The following is a 22,385-nucleotide window of genomic DNA, read 5'->3' on the forward strand; positions in this document are numbered from 1 at the left end:
TGATAAGGGAGATCAGTGCAAGCCTTAGGGTTAGCAAAACACTGGGAGCCTCTGATGGATGTCGTGGGAGTGAAAATCACCGTCTGGGACATAATAGAGATGGAGTCTCTTAAACCAGGACAATGCTCAGATTGCCCTTTAACAGCAGGGCTGAGGTTCTTAACAAGAGACCATGTTAATATTTGACATGATTCTGTTCAAAAGGAGATGAAGATTTTTATGCACATGGTCTATGGTGTTTCCTGGGGGGGGGAGTTAGTGGAGGGGCAGAATGCTTTTTCCAACGTGCGTTGTAATGCTGAAGGTGGTCAGGAGGGTGACAAAGTAGAGCTCTTTCCACGGAGTGAGTTGCTCCGAGCTCAGGCTCAGCCCAGGATTTAGAGAAAAGGAGAAGGTACTAAGGGTGGATGTGTGCCCTTTGCAGGGCAGCAGGCCTGTGTACATAAGCCTAACGGAGCCTCGCACCGAACGCGGGACGGCACGCATTAAGGTGAGGGCTCGGCGGCGCCGCGCCCCCGAGCACCCGCGGCACCCGCAGCCGCCCCCGAGCAGCCGCAGAAATGGCGCCGCCTTCCCTGCGTGCTTTCACCGCGCCGACTGCGCAAGTGCAAGGGTTCCGCCAGCCCCGCCCTTCGTTGCCATAGCTACCGCAACGCGCTGCCAGCGCGGGAAGGACTGCCATGGAGAGCCGCCCGGGACGGGACGTCCTGCGAGAGCCTTGGGGAGACAGTTCCGGAACGGGGAGCGCCGGGGGGCGCTGAGCGGTACCCAGCACCTGGCGCGAGGGGCCGATGTGTCATGTGTAGGAGGCTGGCGCGGGGCGTGCTGGGAGAGATGCGGGGAGGCACCTCCGCGGGGGGACGCGGGGTTGAGGGCGGGGCCAGCGCCCCACCGCCTCTCAGCGGGGTGGTGCTCAGCGGGCGGGGGCGGGGGGAGGTGGGGCTCTGCTCTTCTGCGAATTCCGGACTCTCCTATGTCTATCTGTCAGTCTATACGTAAAATATTCATACCTGTGTTTTCCGTCTCGTGTATATTCATGTATATATATATAAAGGTTCTGCTGGCTGCCTGCTGGCACATTATGGCTGTCACACACCAGTGAGAAGATGGGGAGTGTTTTGCATAGAGTGAAGGCTAAGACCTTAAGCTATTCTTAATAGGCTGCTTGGAAAAAATATAGGAAAAGCCTTTCAGGATATTGCTGCTTCTGTGATAGTAACAACGAACCATTATATGTTTTTAATAGGTACTGTGGTTATTCCTGCAGAAAGGTTAAAAACTTGACCTCGCCCTTTGGCGATGGAAGGTGCCTCGGAGAGCTGTTCTGAAGCTGTTCCAGCAGGAACATGGTCAGGAGAGCAGCCGCCTGCAGGACCCAGGCAGGCCGGCAGCACGGAGCCGTCGAGAGAGGCCCTGCTTTGCCCCGCTGCCAGCACGATGCAGGCAGATGAGGGCTGCAAGCTGCCGGCCTCTCAGGGGCAGGCAGGGGCAGCTCTGCAGGAGCTGCCTGGAGAAGGACTTGGTCATCATGAGGTGATGGGAGATGGCGATCAAGGTGTTCTTGAGCCAGAGGGCCCATTCAGTGCGTCACCTGAGAATGCATCTCCTGTTACCATTACAAATTCCTCTACTTTACCTGAATTAAGAAGTTCAGAAAGGGAAGAAGAAACTTCTCAAAGTGCAGCGTTGTCAGAGAATACAGCAAGTTCAACAGTGACAGGTAAAGAAGTTGTTGAAGTGTTGGATGTTCCTGCTCTGAAGGCATTCTTTTCTTCAATTTCATTATGCCTTCTTGCACTCCCAAACTCTTGTTCTGTTTACATTTGCAGGTTCTTGGTTTTGAGGTGACTGTTTAAATTCTTACGTGAAATGTGATTGAAAAATTGAAGGATGTATTGTTTATCTCACATTGTGATAGCAATTAATGGATTCATATGAAATTTTATCGAGTGATCCTTGTATAAAGAAATGCATATGACTTTTGTACAGGTATTTTAAAATCAGCAGTGCATATTTCAAATACAACATGAGCTACTATCAATTTAGACTAGATCATAGCAACCACCTTACTATTTTACCTCCTGGGTGCTCCTGTGACTTACCAGCCGCCCTCCATGCCCTTCTCCTGCAGTCCCTGAATCAGTCCAGCATTTCCTGCACTTTGTTCTTCTGTCTTTTGGATGTCCTGTTCTCAATTCAGTGCCCCACTTCCTTAGGCCTTCAGAGCTGAAGGCAACACATCCTGTTCCACATGTGAGCACAGTGGCTGACCCTTCAGAATATGGAGTTGCTGACTGCCTTCTCTTGCTGGAGTTGTGTCCAGATGCTCTTATTCTCAAGTAGCTGGCCATCCCTTCCTGGGAAGTGCACTGTACCAAAGCCAGATGGCATCATATCTCTAAATCAAACCAAATTAATTTCTGGAGTGTCAAGCTAAGTAAATCTGGCTCAGAATGTAGTCTTTGAATAAGCACCACGATGTTAAGTATTGTGTGAAAAAACACAGATTCAGCCATTGTATGCTTAGGTCAGGTCTAAATTGGAGCAGGTTTTGGTAAGATTTTCAATAAAAGTTCACTGTGTATGTGGGTAACTTTGATTTAAAATTCTCTTATTTGTAAAAAAAAACAAATGTATTTACTTACTGTATATTTTCTGATTGGAATATGAATTTTTTTGTGTGGTGACTACTATACTACTATGTTAGATCTCTTAGAGTGTATAATACTGTTTCAGCTTTTTGTTGAAGAAAACTTTCAGCTCAAAAATCTGTGATTTTTCTCTCTTCCAGTGTTTCAATAAAATCATCTAGAGGTAAATGTGAAAAACTTTTTGTTTGTTTGTTTGAGAACCATATCATAAATTGATTTTGTTTTTATCTTTTAGGAAGCATAATTGAGAGTACTCAAACTGTTACGTGGAGTTGGGCTGAATTTCATGAAACTATCCAGTGTGAGAAGTTGTGTCTTGACCTGGGAGTTTTACCTAGCAAAGCGGCTCAACAGGGTTACCACATGCCAGATGTCATCACTGTCAGAGTACAAATGGGTAAATGGCATTTTTAAATATGTATCTGTAGATACATATTGTACCTATGGATATTTATGTAAAGACAGATAAATAAACAAACCTGCTGAAATCTCAGTCTGTTACCAAAAGAAACAATATTTCTATCCTGTAACTTCCATTTTAACAGATTCTGATTCATTCCACAATGTAGCTGTGAAAATCGAAAGACCTACTTTTCGTAAACCATTTCTGGGTGGATTTAAGAACAGAGTAACAGGAGTGGAATTTCATCATGCAGGGTCACAGACAGTACCCAAAAAAAGACCTGAAAAAGGAACTACGTTATTTTGTAGAGAAACACAGGTAATGGTGCGATAGTGTCTTTTCAGATATATTTTATTTTGCCAAGCAGCAGAATGTTGACACAACTACTTCAAATATGAATGAGGAAGTAAGTCAGCAGTAAGTATACAACTGAATGTATTTAATGGATTAATACTATGAGTCTTGTGATTTGGGTTTATAAATAGCTATTTTTTTGTTCTTGTAATGAGAAAACAATCTGTGTATTTTCTGGTAATTTGACATGAGTTTTTTTCCTAGACAGTTTTTGAAAGAAATAAATATCAACAAACAACAAATCCAACATCAACACAGATGACTAAAAGAGGCGTGTATGTGTCAAACATGAGTGACAAACTAATAACCCCTGGAAAGTACCTTACAGCAGAGGAATACCATAAGCGACGACTTGAAGCAGTAAGTTCTCACATGTTTGCAACTGTATCTGCAAAGCAAAGTAGTAAAAAGGTTATTTGACTATTTAATGGCTTTTTTTTCCGTATGTATGTATTTATTTAAGAACAGACTGGATGATGCTGTGGCCTTGTGGGTTTTTTAGTTCAGAGTCTTTCAGTGTACTGAGATGCTCAATGTAGCTGGTTCTGACAAAAGATTCTGTATAGTCATTGTACAGAGAATGCCTCTTTAGGCATTCTAAACCCCTCTTTGCAAACCACTTATTCAGTGACTGCACACCTACCTAAATTACTCCCCGTCATCATGTTAGCTTGGACCCTGCTTTGTAAATGCTCTCATTCCTAATTTAATTGCTTAAAATAGGCAGTCTGAGTCTTACTAAATGAATGAAAAGTTGTTTTCCCCAAGTGTCTAAGTGGGATAATTGTATTAACGTGGTTAACAAGATGCTTTTTAAATCTTCTTGTTAAAATTTCGTAGAGGGGTGGAGCACCTCTCCTATGAGGAAGGGTTGAGGGAACTGGGCTTGTTAGGCTTGGAGAAGAGAAGACTCCGGGGAGACCTCATTGTGGCCTTCCACTACTTGAAGGGAGTGTATAAACAGGAGGGGAAACGATTGTTCACGAGGGTGGATAGCGATAGGACAAGGGGGAATGGTTTTAAACTGAGACAGGAGAGGTTTAGGTTAGATATGAGGAGGAAGTTTTTCACACAGAGGGTGGTGACGCACTGGAACAGGTTGCCCAAGGAGGTTGTGGATGCCCCATCCCTGGAGGTATTCAAGGCCAGGCTGGAACATGGCTCTGGGCAGCCTGGTCTAGTGGTTGGTGACCCTGCACTGAGCAGGGGGGTTGAAACTCGATGATCTTTGAGGTCCTTTTCAACCCAGGCCATTCTATGATTCTATGATAATTTTCTATAAGAACTTCTTATTTGGTCAGCATCAGCCGACAGCGCTAAGCTTCTTGTAGGGATGGAACCCAAGTAGTAAACAGTTTCCTCAGGGCTAGCAGTAAGGTTTACTGTGATCATTACTGATACTCACTGAAATCTGTAATGTATCTGTAGGTAAGCTACAACACTGCTATAAATGTTATGAGAGAATGATTTTCTTTGGTTTTCACTTCAAAAGCAAACACTTGGCAAACGTATCCCAGAATACTTTCTCTCTTCGCAGTGGCTTCTTATAACCAAAATTGGCCTTCAGGTTTTAATACCGTTGGTATCAAGGAGGTTTTCTGTATTTATTTTCTCACAGTATGGAAAAAAAATGCAGGATTTTTTTTTTTTTATTGTTGATCTGTAACATTCTAAAATTATTTCTCAGAGTGCATCTGTGTCAAGGAATAGAGCACAGTACAGACATCAGCTTGGTGTTGATTCAAGTTGGTGGATTTGCGCAGCATAGTGTAGTTCTACGCTGAAACACTAACTGGAGACATATCCAAGGGAAATGTTAGGTGAAGGTATCTCTAGAGGCAGTTTAGCTGTATCAGTATGGTTTTGTGCTTGGTGGCCTTCTACGCTGAATGATGCTTAATAAACTCAAAATGGTATTAAACTGATCTGGCTCAAGTCCTTTTGGTGCAGGTGCTAACTCAGCTGGCAGAAGAAGTTGAGGCGAGTGTATTGTCCTCCCTACTGTGATATATCTAGACTAGCTCCATGGTCTTTAATAGCCACAGTTTTGGGTGGTGGATATATATTGTTTAAAGTTTTGTCATAACAGCAGTGGTAATCTCATTTTTATTCTTTGTTTACAAGTAAAATGTAGTTGATTTTGTGGTTGTGTTGATATTTTCTTTCAGTAAGAAATTTAAGTTTGCAAATATGAATCTAATTTCCCAATTTTGACAATATGTAAATGGATACTAAAATGAAGACGTCTGCCTACACAGATGAGGGGAAAAGATTAAAAACAATACATGGCAAAAGACAGTTTTTAAGGGGGGCCTTGAAAAAGAAAAATGAATTTTGTAATTGCAGTTTATGCTTTAGTTTCATATTTGAATCTAATTCCTCCACTGATTACACTCTTGCAGTTACCTAAAAGAGTAAGCAGGCAGACTAGTGTTTAGGCTAATAGAACATAACTGTTTTTAAAGCATTTAAATTAGTCTAAGTACGAGACAAATCTTAGAAAAAGTAGTTAAATAGCTAAAAAAAAATAACAGTTAAGAACAAAAAGCTGTGCTGTTTAGTTTTAAATTGATGGTTCTTTGGTATTATATTGTATGTAGGTAATAGTATTACAGAAATATTTCCGTCGTTGGTACGCTAGAAATCTAGTACAAAATCTGAAGGAAAAAAAGAGATTAAGGCTGGAATGGGAAGCACAAGAAGAGTTACAAAGAAAAAAAGAGAAAGAAGACAAACTGAGAATGGAGCAGGAGAGAAAACTGAACCCTAAAACAAAAGAAGATTTCGACCTGCTTTACCATGCTTTAGAATGTAAGTTTTTCTTAAGGGAACACTCTTAAGTCGGGAAAAAAAGCATAGTTCAGAACCAAGTTTTCTGGTTTTGACAGGTTTCTTTTTCTTTCTGTCCATCTCCTTTTCCATCTCCTTTTCCTTTTTCTGTGCAGTGGAACTTATTCCATTTTTGATGATTTTCTTGCCTTTTATATATTTCTAGAAGCTTTTTTAGAAAATAACTAGCTTACAAAATGGTGCTAATAGTTGTGTTATTTTGGAGGTTTTTTGTCTGCTTTGTTTGTTTTCCCATTCATCTGTAATGAAGTAATATCAGCTAGAGAACAAGGTGACCTGATATAGGTCGACAAGAAGAACAAGATACTTCTTTTGTTTTCTTTTAAGGATCAAAAGACCAAATTAATTCTGATGCATTTAAGTCACTGAAAATTATGCCACGAAGAAATTGCAATTAAGATCCATCATTTGCCATTTAATTTTCATAATGGATTAAATTTTGTCCAGAATTTTATGAGAGATAAATGAGGTTCTTCCTTTCATCCAAATCCTCTTCTGCTGCTGTTTCTTCTCCTTCTAATGTATTTTATTCACAAAACTGCTGTAACTGCAGTCAAAAGTTTACAAATATATATATATATTTAAATCTTTACAAAAATTTATTTTAAAATGTTAAGAAAAAATTTTTCCTGAAGGGCATCATGAAATACTTCTCCTGTCAGAGTGGATGGTGTCTGTAAACAGACAAGCACTTGTAAACTTCCGTGGCAAAATAAGGTGAATACTGCAGATAATTGGCTTAAAATCTTACACAAGAATGATCTTGTAACTATAACAAAAAACTAACATATGCCCTTTTGGGAAAATGAAAACAAAGTAATGGCCTATTAAAAACAAAAACAAACAAACAAAAAAAACTGCAGTGGTTCTTTTAAAATGACCCCTTTTAAGCAAAATACTTGACAATTCACTTCGGGCAGCTCGTGTTATCTAAGCCTAAATGCTTGTTTATGGTTTAACTCTTTGGCAGTTTCTACATTGCTGTCCCTATAGCAGAACTGGCCGAATGGATTCCTTGATTCATTGCAAAGCTACTGGACCTACCTTAAACAATCCTAGCTATTTTTCCTACGGTAAACTGAGCATAAATTTGGCAGCATGTGTTATTCATAGAGCTTAGGCTCATGATTCAAGAAATCCCAAGTTGTACACTTATCTTTTAATTCTGTCATACTTTGTGTGGCATCGAACAAATTGCTTTGTCTAAATGTATAAATGACATAAATATTACTGTTCTTTGTGATGAATGTGAAAATTATTTCTGGTCTTAAGCTTTTAAATTTGGGAAATTATATTCTTCTGGGATTTGTTGTTTGTTTTCTTCCTTCCCCATTTCTCCTCAGGGAATGTTAGCTTTTTACTTCTGAAGAATGAAGCCCTTTTAAAGTTGTTACCAACTTGATAATCCAAAACCCAAGATATTCATGTAATCATTTTTTTCCTCTCCAATTATGGCATTTAGTACCTGATTTTCTCCAAAATTTTCTTTAAAAAACTGCTTTGTAGTTAACATGCTATCAACTGTAACCCACTTTTTTGTGTCTGGGGGAAGAGTCTTATCTGCAAAAGAAACAGCAAAGCTGAGAAAAAAAATAAGCACACCGTTTTGTTCTGATATTCTTAGATTTAAAACATATGGTTACATATGTCTCTTTTGCCTAATTTAGTATGGTTGGATTCACAAATAATAAAAAGTCCAGCTTTGCTTATTGAGGAAACCCGAGAAGCATTTGCCACTTCAAGAGCTGTAAGGGAATAAACTAAACACAGATATTTGAAATGTGTTTTTAACATTTTGTTGAAAGTAATTATCTAGTATCAATCATATTGTTTGGTTTTGTTTACCGTTGTTGACCCGTTGCTTCTCTGGAGACTTGCAGTCATGCTCTTTATTATAATAGAGCTTAGTGGTTCTAGGAAGTCTTTTTTTTTCCTACCTGCATCTGAAACGACTTTTACATTCTTACAGTGTCAACAGTCTACACAAGCTAAATCATTGTGACAGTAATAGAATGAGGTTATTGTCCTCTACAGATCTGTGAAGGTTATTGCTTCTGATCACAACGCAGGGATACTATTACAGCGTCAGCCAGGAGAAGCCATTCCTTTTGGTATAAAAACTTGCCTGTTGACCGTGTGGTGCAAATGAGATGGATCTAAATACTCTATGTGTCTGTATATAGACACATTCATTATTTATTTGAAAAGTATGAACTACTCCAATTGTTTTATAAAAACTGGAATACAAAATATGAGTGAAAGAGATAATCTAAGAGGAATGTCTAACTTGATAGTGTGTACGTGGTGAATCAGTAGATGAGCTTGGAGAACTGTTTGACAGGCCCTTCATTTCTGCATGTACAAAGTTGCTTATTGTATTTATTAACTCTTCCTTTGAAGTTGCTGCCCCCTTCAGGCATATAAAGCCTCGTGTAAATTAATTCTGTGCGGAGCTTTTATTTCCTGAAATGGCTTTATTTAAAAATATATCTTTGGATACTCAAAACTTGTCAGACAGCTGTCACATTAATACCAAAGCTTGGAAAGCCTTTAGGAAATGAACTGAAATATTTTAAAATAGAAAACATAAGGCATTGTAGATAAGGAAGCCACAGGCAGAAAATAAACTTTCCTCTCTTCCCTCCTCCTGCCTTTAATCTTACCTGATACAGGATGTTATTGCTTTTTTTCAGTAAGTGTGCATCACATATTGGATTGTTTTCTTTACACTGTTTGTCTTTTGCATAAATATTCTGAAACAATAACTTTGAGAGATTATTCAGGACATGTTGAAGTTTCGGATCTCACAGAACTCCCTACAAAAATCTTTGGATGTATTTGAAATGGAGCATACCTTTCAAAATAGGCAGGAATTGTTAATGATGGATGCAAAGGAAAGCAGTATTATGTAAATGGTGATTTTACTGAGTGATTTCTATAAGGGCATATAGGCTGGATATCAGCAGTTATAGTTAAGAAATGGGTACTGCAAAACAAGCCATGAGAGATGCGTCTGCATGTAAGTCATTAAGTAGTTTGACTTATACTGCAAAGTGGAGCAGGTACCTGTGGTTTGGTGATCTGCCCGAGTTGGAAGGCCAGATGTTTTTACAGCATGTACTGATTCACGTGCTGCTGTTACCAGCATGTTTGTATTTCACTTCCTTCCACTGGAAGGGTTCTGCTTTAGAAGAGGAAAGGGACAGTAAAGTAATGATCATCTAATTATAAATGTGCATCCATCTGCCTCAAGTGGCAAAAGACGATAGCGCTCAATATTCACTGTTAAGACCTGAAGTGCTAAATATGATTGTCAGTCAGTCTTCTTTGGATTTTACTCATTTCTGCAGGAAGAAGCAGCAGCACCAAATGCTAATGGTACCACAGGAAGATTCTGTTCTTCATCTGCTGAGAAGATCTTCATGGTGTCTTTTCTCACAACTTTGATCAATGTTTGGTTAAAAAGATCCTAGTGTTCATATTGTTCAGAGTTGTTTGAGATTCCTAACGTTGTTTTTAGATGCAAAATCATAAAGAAACCACTGCACCACACACTTCCACAGAAGCTAAATTCTCACTGATTTTTCTCCTAAACCATTTCTGAGTCCTGGCAGTGCAGAATCAATGTACACTTGCACTCTCAGAACTTCTTTATCCTTTGTATTACTTTCTGTGCTGTTTTGTGTGTATTGTGCATAACAATCAATTTGCTAATACAAAAACTTTTTAATTATTATTATAGAAAATTAATTATGTTATTTCTTGAATATCAAAGTAGAAATCTCACTGGAAAGCATCTTCTAAAAAACTACCTGGAATATTTGTATCTGTAGCATGGAGGCAGGAGGAGATGGAACGGATTAACAGAACTCTTACTGGAGCTGAAAGAAAGGCAGCACTTTGTGGACTTCTAGAACAAGAGACAGAGCTGATTGCTTCCATTGGGAGACACAAGCTAAATGCAGAGGAGGAGAATCAACAAAAAGCAGTACTGCACTTTCTGCATAAGGTCAGTGAAGTAATTTTAGGCTGAATATGAAGGAAGTTGCAAAGTGCAGGAACGGAAAAGGCATTTGCAAACTATTTGCCAGAAGTAACTTTTGTAGCTCTGTGACTGATTATCAAAAGATAAACGGTGCATCGTTAAGACTATGAGATTTACCATAGACACAACTAGTTGTGTATATAATATAAACAACTAGCACTGAGTGGATGAATTTTTTATCCTTTAACCATCCCGCATAAAGGATGCAATTCTGATGGCACTGTTACAATCATTCTGACAGAATTCAAATGGCAAATTTGAGGTTATAATGCATTGAACATGAGGTCTGAGGTTATAGAACATTGCTTATCACTCTGTATTTTGTATTCTGTGAATTAGAGTGCTATAATAATTCATGCATGAAACTATGATCTGTCTTAATCAGTTTTTGAATCTTTAGAAATTTGCCTATAAGCTTCTCTTTCAAAAACATTCAGTTTCTCTAAATGAAACTAATGACTAGGTGACCTTCCCTCTGGTATCTTTGTTCATTGCTTTCTACAGTGAAATGTTTGCTACTGCAGTTAAACTTAAATGCAAATTTTTAAGCATGTATTTGTCCTCTTAAGTTAGAACAGTGTCTCAGCAATCCATCCCTTCAGAAGAAAGATTTTTGTTGTCTGCTTTCATAGTTGTGAAATAATTATGAAAAAATATACTGCAACAGCAATAGTTTTTAAAATCTAAGTTTTTTTTTAACTTCAACTACTTCTCAAAAAAATGACACTTTTGTACAAAGGAAACTTAATTCTTTTTATTCTTGATGTGTGGGAACAGGTTCACAAAAACTGATTTGGTAAAATATATCATCTTTCTTCATTATGAATATAAATTACTTATCTGAAGCATTGGTGAAACTGTTACGAGGTTTATTGCTGTGATGTGATTGAATTCTCTATTACTGCTTTCAAGAGTGAAAAATGCCAGGAAACTAAATATTTAGAAATGATACCAAAACTATAAATCATTTCGTTGTTAAATATTTGCTTCTACTATTTGATATTCCTCTGTCATCTCAGAAAAAGAAGCCTGGAACAGTTTAAAGCAAATATATTTCTTAACTTGGGATTTTTTTGAAACGCTGGAAATATTGTTCATAATGATGAGACTCCTGTTGTTTTGTTTTCAATAGAAAGTTGTTTACTTTATTTTATATACTACTCAGTTTTGATGAAGTAGCGAGGAAAAATGACAGAAGTTACAGATATCATATCTTGAGTTGAATAATTTAAATGTGATAATAATGTAGTTGGTCTGTGTTAGAGGTTGTATTCACCATAGAATATTTAGACTGCTAGCTCATATGTGGGTTGTGTAAACTGATGAGAGGAACCTAGCTTTAATAAGCATTTCCTAGGCAAAGTTGTGCTCATTGACTCGTTGTGCTCATAGTGTAAGCAAATGACCCTTCTTTCTTACAAAGAGTGGTTTCATTAGGAGGACCAAATGAAGGTAATTAATTCAAGTACCCATGGAAAACAGGGATTGTTGCTTATCTGCTTTGCAATAAAGCTGCAGCATGATACTTCTCCTAAACTGGTGTTTTTTGTTGTTGTTGTTTGCTTATTTTCTTTCTTTCTTTTTTTTTTTTTTTGAGGATTTCTAGTAATGTACAAAGTTCGTGTAGGAAAGTAATGAAGACATGGTGGAGTGCTCCTTTTTTAAGGCAGAAAATGGCTTATTTCTAATTTTGCATAAGTTCAGAGATTTCATTAAGGAGCTAAGAGTTTTATTTCTCACTAGTACCTGTTCTGCTGTTGTCTTTTGTAATCAATTTTTGCTCTGGATTGTTACTATTGATAAAGAATACTTTAATTATAGTTCCACCCCTACTGATAACATAATCAAATAGTGTTCAGTATTGGATTCCCTTTTCAATTGCTTTGTTTTCTTACCTATTTTTATAATTTGATAATTCATTTTACGAAGAGGAAAACCCTATTTTGATGTGGCATACACTGTTCCTTTATGTTCTATCTAATCTTGCTTTTTTTATGACATCACCATAGAAGGCTTATATATTTGATCATCATAATGATCACATAGGTATTCAGGTGTTATCCACAAAACTACTCAAGTATCTGGAGGCTTCGTGTTGTGTTTCTATAGCTAACTTGCACTGAAATCACAAAGTGAGGTTTACAGATGTTTGTGAATACTCAAGTTTCAACTACAGTGAAAGTGAATAATTAACACACAGAATGAAGTTCCAAATAACTGTCCCACTGTATGATTAAGGACAGGGAGTGGAACTGGGCAATGATGTGGAGAGGGTTTTGAATGCTATATTTCTGTTGGATTTAAATATCTACCTCCGTGGGTAATTAGCCCTCAGAGCCAGTCCTGTAGATAGAGGACAATGTTTGGACTTTTCAAACTGAGTAGCACAACCGATACCATGTAAGTTCTCACTGTCTGTAGAAAATAAAGACATGCAAAGAGAATTGAAGTAGTAGGTATATGTTATGGCGTTAAGTTAGCAAGCAGGGAGCTAGCTCAAGTATCCAATAAGCTGTCAACTCTTCTTGTAATTTAGTTTACCAAAGTCTATGCCTTCTACAGATGTCTGTATAGCTAGCATAAATAGAGCAGTTCCCTGGAGATATTTTATACTGCAGCAGACTTCGAGGGCTTAAATTTGCGATCTTTACAGAGTCAACAGTCCCATTGATCTTACTGATACTTCAGAGGGATTTATGACTGCAAGATGAAATACAGAGCAAATGTATTCTAACACCACTGTCAGTAAATTTGTTTTAAAGAAGTAGAGCGTATCCTTGTAGGAGAATATTATTTACTATTAGTTTACTTCAAAATTTCATGACCTGTAATTTTAAACGAAGTGTGCAATTGAATGCTTGCTGTGGTGGAAAAGGTACTGTAGAAGTATTGGCAATAAAATTAGATTTTTGTGTTTGAAGTCATGTCCCAATTTGCTCTGGTGAAACTCTATGTAACAATACACTTGTTCAGCTGGTGATCAGTTTATAATAGCTCAGTCGTACAAATTGTTTCTGAAGTGTGCACAACCTAAGAGATGGAAAGCATGTGATGGAAAAATCACTGAAATGGATACACAATACACACTCCGTGCCAGAGAACTACTTGAGATCTACCGCAGTGTTAGCATGAATGACATCCCGAAAGATGAGAGAAGAGATGTGCTGTTAATGCTCAGAGGTACAGTGAAGGTATGCTTTTATTTTTCTATTTATGTTTGGATTGAAGCTGCACTTTCAAAAGACACGATCATTTAATTATGTCGATACATAAGCAATGCTTCTTCTGGCAAATAGGTGCCAGGGTGATCAGCAGGCAGCAAGAGACAGTCTAGTCTACCAACTGGCATGAAAGAATAATTTGTATTCGACACTTACTAAAAATTCATGTTGCACTTGTGATGTACACATTTTTCTCTAAGATGCATTAGGATTTTAACCCCATGGCTTTAGTCTTTTTTTTGTGTATTAATACATAATACAAATTTAGTACAAAATTTAGCTTAATATTTGTAACAAACTGATGACAGAAATGTACATGGCTATTACTGTACTTTTGTTTTTCTCAATTGCTTGAAATATCTGTTTAGAACCTTATCATCTCTGTTGGTTTGTTGCCACTGTTTATGGCTTGCAAATACTGACACCCTTTTCTCTTCCACTCCATGTCCCCACTGGATGCTGCCAGTATTCCTAGTGAATAAAAACTTGTCTGCCTTGCTTTTAATCTCTCTCTTTCTCTCCTTTTTTTTCATATTCATGTACAAAAAGAACAATAAGCTAAGTTTTTAAGTACTTTTGAGATGACAGCATTGACAGCAAAGTAGCATAGAATGCTGCTTCATGGTTCTTTCTGAAGGAAATGAATGTCCTGCTCTTGGTTTTGGTAATAGTAGAACTTGATTTAAAGTCAATATGACATTGGGAGCATTGCTAATTTATGAACTTCTGCTCATCTTAATACAATTCAATATTGTGCAGTAAACAAATTCTAGAATTTCTGCAAGTTAGTACTCATATTTTAGGTGAAGAAACATTGACCTAAGTCACCTGCTTTCTATCTCTGGAATATCTCTAAGGATTTGAAGTATTGAAAGGACTGATTTCAAGCATGGTTGTAAGTCCCTTAGGCCTTTTGTGTGGTTCTTTTTTATTCCTTTTTCCCTTTCCTTTCTACTAGCTACTGTGTACGTACATTTCCTATCACAGAGCCAAAGGAAGCTTCTTATAGAGATGCTTTTGCTAGAGGGGCTTTTGGAGGAACAGCACAAAAGAGTTTTCAGCCTCATTTTAGATGCTTAGCATTTTTTAGTGCCTCCAGATCTATAGTTCTTCACAGCTTCAGTATATATACAGGTTCATTAAAGCAAAGTCTGTAAGTATTCTTGTATTTTTTAAAAAACTTTTTACATTAGTGTGTTTGGACGTTATTTTCCTAAGACACTAAGGGTTCTTTTATTGTGAACATATAGAGCTATGAGTGATGAATTATGTAGAAGCCATAATTTGCTTTCGTACCTTTGTTAAGAGTTATTTTGTTTGTTTGCTTCCTTATTGTTGTGTTTTCTTTTCCTTTTTAATTCCGTTTTCCTTCAGGAACACGAATGTAAATTAACACAGGAAATAGTGGAATTAATTGACAGGGAAGTTGATCTTATGTCAAGAGAAGTAAAAGAATGCAACTTAGAAGGACTGAGGAAAAGAATTTGTACACTATTTCTTCAGTATATTAAAATTCCGAAGTTTAATCCTGAAGTTGCAAGGATACTTAAGGTAGTATTCCTAGACTGCAGTCTGACTTGATGGCTGTGAAACTAAAGACAGAGAAGGGGAATTGAAAGCCATGAATGCTCTTTTACTTTCTGTAGCATTTTGCTGTAGAACTGCTGCAGGTATTCCTCAAGAAGTAAAAATGCATATAAGTAGCATGCAAATAAACTTATACAGTCATCTGGGAAGCATAGACATGTTTTTAATAATTTGTCAAGTAGCAGGTAGTAGAGAGCGAGCCAAGATCTCCAGGTATGAACTAAAAAATCTGAGCCTTTTAAGTGGCCTTACACATCTTAAAAATGTTAACAGTAAATTTTAATAGCAACTGGGGAACCAATAGAGAGATTTGAAAGCATTTTTTTCTTCCACTGTAAGAAGGACAGTACTCCATGAGTCCAGAAAGGAAGAATAGTTTCTTCATAAAAAGCAGATACAGAGAGGAATTAAAAATAGTGGTAGACACCTCTTTTAAGTCTTCTATTAAAAAAAAAGTAATAATCCCATAGAGTATTTTGAAATAAATTATTGGCTTTTAGAGTATTTTCATGAGTATGTGTAAAATCTATTCCTAATAGAATCAGTGTGACACACAAGTAATAGTAAGATAAGTTGTGTAAAAATAACTTCTTTCTTTAATTTTATCTTTTAGGTTCCACCAGATCCCTTAAAGCTTTATAAAAATGTTCACTTCTGTCGTAGTTGTGAAAATTACTTATCAGCTACTGAGTTTCCTATTCCTGCTAATTCCCGCACCATTGGCAGATGTCACTTGTGTTGCAAGCTTGATAATGAGGCTCGGCGACGAGAATCATTTCTGAAGTACAGACTTATTCTAGAAAATCTCAGAAAGTCTGAAGTTGATTATCAGGATGATGCTAAAATTGTTTTCTTAGTTCAGGTAATGTCTGAAGGAGCACTGCTAATGACGGAAACTAGTGGTTTTGATTATAACTTTTATTTTGTGGATGTAGTTGACAGGAAGAGAAATAGGCTAAAAGCTACAAAAACATCTTCCTGTGATATGTGACGTTCAATACTATTAAGAGAAAGCACTTAAGCTCTTGAAGTATATCTGTACTTTCAAAAGTGATTACAAGCAATCCATTAAAAGAAAGTGGATGTCTAGCTAACGGAATCAGATGATCCAAATTCTCTGGTACTACCCTGGCCATCCTGTTGCTTAAAGATACTGGCATAATCTCTAAAAGAACAATGACTCTGTTGTTGTGACTCTCACTTTTAGCCAAATTAATTTCAAGTTCTTCTCTTTCAAGCTATAAATACCTAAACAGCCAAGATTTGTATATTCAGTTACTAATTTCCTTATTTTTTTCCTAACATTTACTTAAATTGTTGCATTTTTCTGAGCTATTTGCTTTTTTATTCATCTCCCAACAACTGTCTGTCCTCTACTCCTATTCAGAAGACAGCTGTGGTGCATCCAGAAATGATGGTCACAACCAGAAGTCTTTTGCAGCAGCTATGACTTTTTTCATTGCCCAGCACAGTACCAAGATAGGCTCTGATTGTATTGTCTGTGGACAGATGTAGGGTTTTTGTGATAAAAGATTTTTCTTCAAGTTTCTTGCATGCTGATTCTAACCATGCTTGGGCTGAACACCATGACTGCTACTAAAGCAAAAAAGCAGTTGGTGTGTGTTACGGAAGCTCCACTAAATTCACTTCACTGCAGCTAAAGACCTGCTTTTTGGTATCAAAATGAACTAGTTCAGCAACTGTGTCAAGTCCTGAGGCTGCCTTTTATTCTTTCAGAGGCATTTTTACCATAAACTGTTGTTCTCCTTGGAATCAACGGTACAAAGTGCGGCTTTGATTTTTCTTGAAGAGCAACATTCTAATGGGAGTGTTCCTTTGAACTAATGAATATGCTGAACTCCTTTATCTGTTCTTTGCCTACACTCGTTTCCCAGTCTCAGTTGCTACATGCTCCCAACCTGTCAGATGATAGTGGTTGAAATCTTTTCTGTTTCTTGTGAGAGCAGAACAAGTTATCGGGAGGGAGGGACAGAGTGTCACGTGATACAAATTAATTGTGAATTTTCACAGCATAATGCATGTCTACCTTAACAAAGTGCAGAAGTCGTCTCTTAAATCAAACTTTTCCCCACAACCAGAAAAGTTTTAGCACAGAACAGGCTTTTGCATATTTTTCAGGCAGAAAAAAATTGTAATCCAGGAAAAATGACGAGTCAGATTATGGCTCTGTTTTAGATGGTACTTCATATACTTCAGTGTAGATTTTAGCCAATTATTTGAGATTCACAGCTTAGCACAAAAAGAAAAAAAAAAGTAGTACTTGCCAATATGTCTACTTACAAATGTCTGGCTTCTTAGAAGAAGATACAGTTATTCAAAATGTTATTCAAAATGTTGTGAAAAGGAGGAAATACTGAAAATATACACCAATTAATGAAAGCTAATAAAGGAGGACCAGATTTAAGACCAGATGCAGCAGCAGTCTTATGTTCTTGGAACCAGTAAGCATATAGTTATTAAAATGGATGTTCTAGGCCCATCTTTTATCACACATTTTTCCTGGCAACAATTTAGGTGGATTCCTGGATTTTGGAAGCAAGATATTTGAGAATACATGAGACATCATTTCACTAAAGCATTGTGTTGGTATACTTTCATTCATATTTTGTCAGGGATCTAATAAGTAACATGGAAACACTAATTAAAATAAGTCAAGATTTCTCCTTAGTGGAAGGAGCCTTTTTCAAATGGCTTGCTGGAGGAAAACCTGTTTAAATTCTGCTATATACAGGCTTCTGTAGATAACAATCTTCTAATAATGTTTCCATGACTGAGACAGAGAAAAATCAACGGAGTGTGACTGAAAAACTCACCAAGTTTTGTGGCAACTGCTCTCCTAATTTTTTTTTCACATATGATTTTTTTTTTATCAAGAATTAATAGTAATTTCAAATGGCTAGTAAAAATTAAACAAATTAAGATGAATATAAATTAACCTGAAATGTCTGAAAAGTATACATAAAGCCCTTTCTGTACCAGAGAATCTTTATAAACAGCCCTTCCATTACTTTTTGTTAACGTTGTAGTATAACTACCTGATCTTAGGTGACTACATTTGGTAAAATGAGTAACAGTATCATGAACACAATAAACTCTTAGTATGTCAGTAACAGAGTGAGAGCAAGACAGCAGAGCGGGCCGTGATTTAGGGTCTGTCACAGGTAAGACTTTTCATTGTCCTAATTTTCCACATTTTTCAGGCCAGATTATTCTGATTACTTGTAAACTTTAAGTAATTTAGTAGTATAACTTATTTATTCAATAACAGTAATTCTGAACCCTTGAATGTGGGATAACAGGGATGGATTATTATCATTAACCAAAGAAATCTGAACAGGTTAAAGCATGCTATGTGAGAAAGAAAATGAGATCTAAGAAGCTCTATAAGACCATTTAAGCAATTAGGATGTCAAAGGAAGACAGGAAATTGCCATTGGCAGAAATAATCCAAGTAAGAATGTAGCATTTTTGCAATGATGTAAGAAAAATTTAGTTAATAATTGCCACGCCCTGCTAAAGGAAGATGCAAGTCTAGACATTCTTTAACCAAGTGATTGTATGACATGCATAGAACTATTTTACTCAAAAATTTGGACTCTGAAATGGTTACTATTTTTGCTGTAGAATGAAATACACTGCTTTCTTACTCTTGTTTTCCATTTCAGCAGCAGCATCTGCAGTACATGATTGAGAACATATGGGGCTGTCAGTCAGCTCTTAGTGCTTGCAATGACCTCTATGATTTGGTTATGGTCAGATGGGATAAGCAGCAAGAGTGGTCTCCATGGAACACTATTCTCCTCACTAAAGACGAAGCGGATGCACATCTTAAGCTGTGTAACCTTCAAGAGGTAATATCTGATGGCTTATTTTTTCCCAATAACTCTACTGTTTTAGTAGAATCCTGTGAGTAATGATATTTGGCCAAAATCCTTCCACTCATTCATGTTTAAATTGGCCCACTGTGACTATTTAAATGATTGTGTTTGTGCTATTAAATAGATAAGGCAGTAGTCCAGAGGGCAGCTGGCAGAGTACATACCTAAACTGTCTTGTTCTGGTTCTCCCACCTGAAATGCAAGAAGCTTCGTAGCCTCAACCACGTTGCTTAATGAGAACAGTTCCATACGTGTGATGCTCCCTCATTTCTGCTCAGGCATAGTTAGCCTAGATGAAAAACCTACTAAGGATTAACTGTAAATGTTGTGACAGTTGTGCACCTTTGATCTAGCATGGGCTTCTGATGGTACTCATTTTGGAAATCTTAAGATTATCTGAGAACTAAATTGACAGTGCAAGTGAATTGCTCGCTCAACAAAAGTTTTGTTTTGGGAACAAAATGTAGGGAATTCGAAACATAAAAGGAATTTGGCTATCTATATCTTTTCTGTGCATGTCCAGCTTGGGTTTTCAAGCAGACACATGCTTACATGAGCATTACCTTTAAAAGTTAAAATCAGTTTAATGATGGCAATTCCTATATTAACTCCTCTATCTCACTTCCAGTCAACAAGGCTATTCAGGCAGTCTGAATCCAATAATACACCTTTGCATCCATAAATCTATCTTCCTGGCATTACGGCTGGCAAATGTTCTGATTATGCACCTACCTGGTTTAACTTCTCAAGGCTGTCATTGTCAGAGATGCTATTAACTTGATTAGATCCAGAGCTTAGACTTATGATTTTAATGTGAATGATAAATTCTAGTAAAAATATTTCATTACTTTTACACAGTAGCAATAGAAATATTTTCTGATTTGGACTTAAACTTTTTCTGTAACTGGATTCATCCCAAATAATGAAACTGAAACTACACGAGATAGAGTACGGAGTGAATTTTTTCTGCATTTTTATATTTTTCTTGTACAATGAAAGTAAACAAACTTTATGATGCAAAGTAAGTCTTGAATTTCATGTGTTATTAAATGTGTTCTAAGCTGGTATACACTCTGTAATTATAGACTCTTGAAAAGAACCATTCATTTTCCTATTCCAAATGCTTTCCCTCGAAGTTGGAAATTAAAATTTCTGAACTATTCAGCCATCTTGTATATGACTGGCAGTGGGCAGTAGAAGGTTAATAGCAAAAGGCCTCCGCATCTCCTGCTTCAGTGGAGGTAGGAGAAAGGTCAGAAGAGCAGCAGATAAGGTATACAAGTCCACTTTAAAGTTGTATGTTAATTCCAGTTAGCTCTTGCTACAGAAATGTAAGTGGGCCAGCGAGGAGCTGCTTTTCTTCAGTGGTAATGGCCAAAGCTTTGTTTCCAAACATGTTTGTGAAATAACAGAAAATGAGGCAAAGTTAAAATGCCGAATGTTGAATCATTGTTTGTCATTCATTGAAACAAAGAAAAAATGGCCTCTTAAGCACTTTCTGTAGTAGTGATCCGAATTCATAACTATGAGACAGCAATTTTTTTTTTTCCAACTAAATATTCTGGCTATATACATCATCTTCTAAGCTAGTACTAATCATGAGAAATCAGGAAAATATGCTGACTCAAACATGGTGAAATGCTTGCTGCCATGGTTATTTGTAAATAATCACTCTGATTCTTAACAAGAAAATTTCACATATTAATTACCTTGCTAGTGCTGATATTTATCATTTCCTTATTTGAAATTTTCTTACATGAGAAGAAATAAATGAAACTTAGCTCGGGTGGATATAAAACTGCCAGAAGCTTTTCTGTTTTTAACACATGATTAATATTTTGCCAGGAGTGGTTAGTGATTTTCACCATAAGGTAGCAGTATAGAACTACAAAACGTTTTATTTCATTCTATATTAGATATGAATACATTATATGGTTTACTTCAGTAAGGAGTCACTATTTATACTGTCTAAAATATAAAGCAACAGGTATATTGATGAATATTTTAATTTTATTTAATAGGATTTGGATTTTCTTTCCTTTCAGGCTTATGAACCGTCATTTATTCACGGAATAAAGCATAAGCATATCCGGGCAAAAAAGTACTTTGCTCAGATCCCAGTGATGACATCACTTTTCCGTAGGAGTGACAAGCAAGCTAATGCAAGTTAATTTTTAATAGCTGTCCATATTCCTCCTGATATGAAAACATAACTCTTCAGCTAAGATAACTGAAGTCAAAGAAGTTTACTGAATTATTTATTAATACAATTCCTCTGCTTTTAAAGAAATGCGTTTTTTTGCCAACACCTTAATTGTATTAGATAGACCAAAATAAAATTCTGAGTATAAAATAATTTGAACCTGACCGGTCAATGTAACTGCATTTCATGCTTTGTAACCTCATTATTTAAAGGTTGGTTATAGTTGATGAGCTATTTACATTCATGAGCAATGACTGTTTTGCTGTGTATGCCCGTGTTGCTTGGAATGTTTTGTTTGCAGTGTAATATTTTTGATGAGGTAATTTAGATAAATCTTTGTTGTCTTTTATAAAGTAATACTAAATATATTAAATTTATTTCTCTGGTTTTAAGCATTAGGCAGAAAACCCATCAAAAACCCATCAAATTATAACCTATAGAAAAATAAAATTGATATACTCTTCAAAAAAAAGTTACTCTGCCTGGAAAACATTGGTGAAAAAAATTAACCGATCTCTTTGTGGCTCATCCTGTTGGTCATAATGGAACTGCCAGCATACAGTTATCAGATCCAAGATCTTGAAGTTATTGTGAATCAGGCTTAACATTTGAAAATACACAGTGCAGACTGTTCAGAACTTGTTTATTTTTTGAGAGGCTTGTGTTATTTAAAGTAGAAGTTAATTGCCTCCCTAAATTTACATAGTTACATTTAATTATAGTTACAAAGGAAAATATTTTATGGTGTATGTCCATAGAATCATAGAATAGTTTAGGTTGGTAGGGACCTTTAAGATCATCTAGTTCCAACCCCCCTGCTATAGGCAGGGACACCTCCCTCCAGCCCAGGTTGCTCAAAGCTCCATCCAGCCTGGCCTGGAATGCTTCCAGGGAGGGAGCACCCACAACCACACTGGGCAACCTGTTACAGTGTCTCACCACCCTCACAGTAAAGAATTTCTTCCTAATATCTAGTCTAGATCTACCCTCTTCCAGTTTAAAGCCATTTTCCCCCATTGTGTTGCTACCTGCCCTTATATGAAGTCCCTCCCCAGCTTTCCTGTAGGCCCCCTTCAGGTCCTGGAAGGCTGCTATAAGGTCCCCTTGGAGCCTTCTCCAGGCTGAAGAGCCCCAGCCTGTCCTCAGAGGGGAGATCCAGCCCTCTGATCATC

The 22,385-nt window shown here is 37.1% G+C and overlaps 1 protein-coding gene across 5 annotated transcripts; it reads left to right on the plus strand.

Annotated features, from left to right (window-relative positions):
• Window positions 625-21,377, plus strand: IQUB (IQ motif and ubiquitin domain containing). 5 transcript variants are annotated; one of them, XM_021384793.1, is made up of 12 exons: window positions 625-764; window positions 1,247-1,720; window positions 2,887-3,048; window positions 3,197-3,372; window positions 3,613-3,768; window positions 6,009-6,219; window positions 10,092-10,267; window positions 13,324-13,494; window positions 14,899-15,075; window positions 15,725-15,973; window positions 18,798-18,983; window positions 21,056-21,377. In XM_021384793.1, exons 2-12 carry the CDS (start codon window positions 1,300-1,302, stop codon window positions 21,179-21,181), a joined length of 2,211 nt encoding a protein of 736 aa, XP_021240468.1. In that variant the 5' UTR covers window positions 625-764; window positions 1,247-1,299; the 3' UTR covers window positions 21,182-21,377. The 5 variants fall into 5 exon arrangements, with proteins under 5 accessions (XP_021240468.1, XP_021240471.1, XP_021240470.1 ...); XM_021384795.1 differs by having other exon boundaries at window positions 631-802; window positions 18,801-18,983; XM_021384792.1 differs by having other exon boundaries at window positions 632-802.

The sequence above is a fragment of the Numida meleagris genome, chromosome 1 (assembly GCF_002078875.1).
Source record: "Numida meleagris isolate 19003 breed g44 Domestic line chromosome 1, NumMel1.0, whole genome shotgun sequence".
NCBI lineage: Eukaryota > Metazoa > Chordata > Aves > Galliformes > Numididae > Numida > Numida meleagris.